The following is a 3,897-nucleotide window of genomic DNA, read 5'->3' as shown; positions in this document are numbered from 1 at the left end:
AGGAGATAACTGATTGTAAATGGGTACCTAACAAGGCTTTAGGCCAGGACCCATCCTATGTAGATTATGGGGGGATATTTAGATAGTAGATATTTAGTATTGCTATTGTAATTAATTTAGGGGGGATGTCAACATAAATTAATTACAACAACCAAACAGTATGGTCGACACAGACCAGTGAAATCTCTAGAAACACATGGAAAAAATGTGTAGCCGTTTTTCTCAACTACAAACATTAAATACACAACCAAATTTACCTCAAGAATGCTCTGTAAATTTATTACTCATTCAGCTATAAATAGAATGGTTGAGGCTGGGATATCAGCGCTCAAGTTTGCATTTCCTGAGTTCTTCTGCAGTGTTAATTTCTCTGTTTTTGTTCAAATCGAACCCTAATCAGATTCCGTGCTTATAAAATGACAAGCTGCAGTGGGAGAGCAGCATCAAGAATTTCAGATTCAGACCCCTCTTCGCTGCTTGAAAGTAGAATTCTCGACAGTCAAACGAATTTGCAATGGGATCTTTGTTTCCTGCTCTTCCAGATGATCTTGGACAGGAATGTCTTCTGAGAGTGGGATTGAGCTCTCATCACAATCTGAGGTGTGTCTCCAAAAGTTGGAATGCTGTGTTGAAAAACCCCAGTTTTTACGCAGACCGCAAAAAGTTGAAGATCTCCGAAGAGCGGATTTGTTTCCTCCAGAAAGCTCGCAACACTCGCAACAGAATACTGATATATGACTTGGAGAAGGGCTCTTACAAAATCTTACCATCCATTCCTATACAAATAGATTGTCACTTTCACTGCCATTTCGTGAAACAAAAACTCTTTTTGATTGATTTGGTTAGTGAACTGTTTTTGATCTCCGATTTGGTTAGTGACGATACTGCAGGAAATCGTGTCTTCGTGTACGATTTCGTTGATTTGAAATGGCGAGAGTGTGCGAGAATGCCAAGAAGGATGAACGGATTTGCCTCTGCTGTCGATAAGCTGCTAGAACTGATTTATGTTGCAGGAGGATATGACAGTTATGACGACTATTTTGACAAGTTTGGTGATCCAGTTCGAAGCGCTTCAGTTTACAATGTGGAGAAGGACAAGTGGGAGGATCTTCCCGACATGAACATCTATAAGAATTCCAGCCCTTCAATACCATTTTTAGGTGCTCTTGTTTATGGCAAGTTTTGCGTAACGAAGTATAACGGCGGCTTTCAGGTTTATTATCCGACGAAGAGAATTTGGGATAACCAGTGGCCTTCACACAGCCCGTCTAATCTCTTATCTGCATTTGGGTTCCTTTATTTTTTTTTTGACTAATGATGGAGTGTATGAATTGGACGTCGATGGTAGTTATCGACGTGTACAGTCTATGCCAGACGGGGACAATGCCTATGTTATCAATTTTAGTATTGTGGTTAACAACAAAATCTTTGTGTGCAAATGGGTTGGAAAGGAAGGGTTGAACGGTTTTTATACGCTCACACCGGGAGAAGCATTCCATTTGACGCGCATCGAGATGCCCGTGGGCCTTCATGAATTTGTTATGGGGGGTGCTACCGTTGATCTTTGACTGTTTTTTGAGCCCCTATTTTATGAATTTGATGTTTTTGAACTTTTTTGGGGCCAAGTGTTGAGGCCTGGTTATATATAACCATTCGCATCTGGATGCCTAAGAGCATGTCAATGGACGTTGAAAGGATGTAATTCTTAAAGAAAACATTATTCTCATGAGTGATGGTTCTTGTTATTCTCATGCATTATCTGCAAAATCATAAGATGCGAAAGGTGGTTCAGCTTGATCATCAGAGATGGGGTTTTATCACTTATGTCTGATTTTGGGTATGTTTTGAACTTGCACCTAATTCATCATTTTTTTCAAGAAATCTTTTATTCAAACATCATATGTGTCTCACTTTTGAGTTACGTCTTTTATTGCAATCATGATATTCTTACAGGCAAAGTCTATCGAGTTCGTCTGTTTGTTTTAGCGTTTTGATTTCTCAAATTTGTATATCTTAAAACAAGTTCTTCTTGTACTGGTCCTGGACTAGGCAGGGAATGTGTAGTTGAAATCTCGTTTTGTAGTAGCTAGATTAATTTGGATTGAGTCTAGGAATCTCTCCAGCTTACAATTTGGATAGATTTTTAATTTTTCTTTAAGAAGATCTATTTGTCTTTTGAATGTGTTCTAATTTGATTAATGGTAACGAATTCCTATTACATGTTCAAGCTCGGTCTGTCCCTTACATTATGGATTACTTTCCTTTTATGTCTGTTCATTATATTATGGAACAATTTCTTTTTATGTTTTATTCATATATATTTCACTTTTCAAACATGGAGTGACTTGACTCCAATGCTTCTCAATTGGTCATCCATTGTTGATGATAAGTGAAATAATTACATATCATAATTAATCTTATAGCTTTGTTCTTTCATTACTAATTTTATTTTATAAGTAATGTATTGATATGCAAATACTGCATGATTATTGATTAATAGATATTAAAATATTTAAGTAGTTTTTCAACAAGTATACATATGATGAATATAGTCTAATGCATAAATTGTTGTATTAACATTTTGTTTGCATTCCAGATTGTAATCTATTTCTTCATGCATTATTTTTCTACAATTTACTAAATGAATTTTAGTGTAACATTTGACCAGCTGTAAACACAAATTTACTTGTCTAATTTTATTTAAACAGAACATTTTAATAGTAAATAGAAAAAATATATCCACCTTGAACATATTCCAACACTTCATTTGATTTAAAAAAAAATCTGTGCAAGCGACATTATAATCCACTCTTACATCTATTTTTACATCTATTTATTCCTTGCAGCTAGGCAAACACTAAAGTAATATTTATTCAAATTTTAAAAAATGATCATAACTAAAAAAAACATCCATTTAGCGTATTCAACTTTTCAAAATAAACTTATAAAAACCTGCTGCTGCTTCCAATACGCGGACAAGCCCAGTTAAGGAAATGGCACGCTGTGAAGGTCAGAGGCTTCTTGAAGGAAACGAGACAACTAAAAATTAAGGAAAGTAGTATGAAACATGATCTATTTGGTTGTGCAAGTGTTGAGAAAGTTTGACAATATATTAGTTCTTTTTAGCTTTCCGGATGAATTGAAATTCCAATCTGTTCATTTTTGTTGTAATAGTGGCTAGATGATTTGTCTGATGTGAGTCGCAGGATTACCATGTATGTTACGGTTGATTCATTGAATGTTGCAGTTGTTACTGTTAAAAAGTAAATTATTTATCATAACCCAACCGCAAGGCACAGGCTAACTGCCCCAGCACAACACATTCAAGTGACTCTTTGCCGTCTATTTCAGCTATCCATCATAAATAGCTAGCTCTATGCTATAGTGAAGCAGGATATATTTGATTCGGCACGTGTGGAACCCATATTTTTAGGGAGATGATGTTCAACAGTCCAAGACAATCTACCAGTTCACCAATGGATAGCAGCAACAAGGAAAACAAATTCAATAAGCTGAGTGTTTCCGTTGTTTAATATGTAGGGATCTGTCAATATTCAAGTGCGTGGAGTTAGGAGTTAAGTTTAAAATAGGAGACTAAGGTAAATAATGTGCAGTCGGCAATAAAACGAGGCCATTTTATCTGGTTTGAGTGAGCAGAATAATGAATTAAAATTAGCTTTCCTTTTGAGTTGTATCACATAGAATATCCATTTGGTATAAGACCTATACTGGGCCAACTCCCTTAGGAGAGATCCTAGTATCCAGCCTTAGTTTAGCATCAAACAGCTATGTTTGAACTGTTGGAGGACATCGGTAAAAGTGAAAAAAGTATAGCTGCCAGCATGATAAGTGGTTGAATAAAGTAGGGTCATCCAAAAGAGAAGGAAGCCATGAAAG

General features: G+C 36.0%; 1 protein-coding gene across 1 annotated transcript; it reads left to right on the top strand.

Annotated features, from left to right (window-relative positions):
- Positions 1-514: 514 nt before the first annotated feature.
- LOC149560572 (F-box/kelch-repeat protein SKIP30-like) lies at positions 515-1,568 on the top strand. The gene is made up of 2 exons (XM_089827638.1): positions 515-1,266; positions 1,349-1,568. The coding sequence occupies exons 1-2, from the start codon at positions 515-517 to the stop codon at positions 1,566-1,568; spliced, it is 972 nt and encodes a 323-aa protein (XP_089683764.1).
- The last annotated feature ends 2,329 nt before the right edge of the window (positions 1,569-3,897 follow it).

This window comes from Cupressus sempervirens, chromosome 4, assembly GCF_028749045.1.
Source record: "Cupressus sempervirens isolate cs-2001-9-10 chromosome 4, ASM2874904v1, whole genome shotgun sequence".
Lineage (NCBI taxonomy): Eukaryota > Viridiplantae > Streptophyta > Pinopsida > Cupressales > Cupressaceae > Cupressus > Cupressus sempervirens.
Note: the sequence above shows the minus strand (reverse complement) of the source record. Positions and strands in the feature narration are given on the sequence as shown.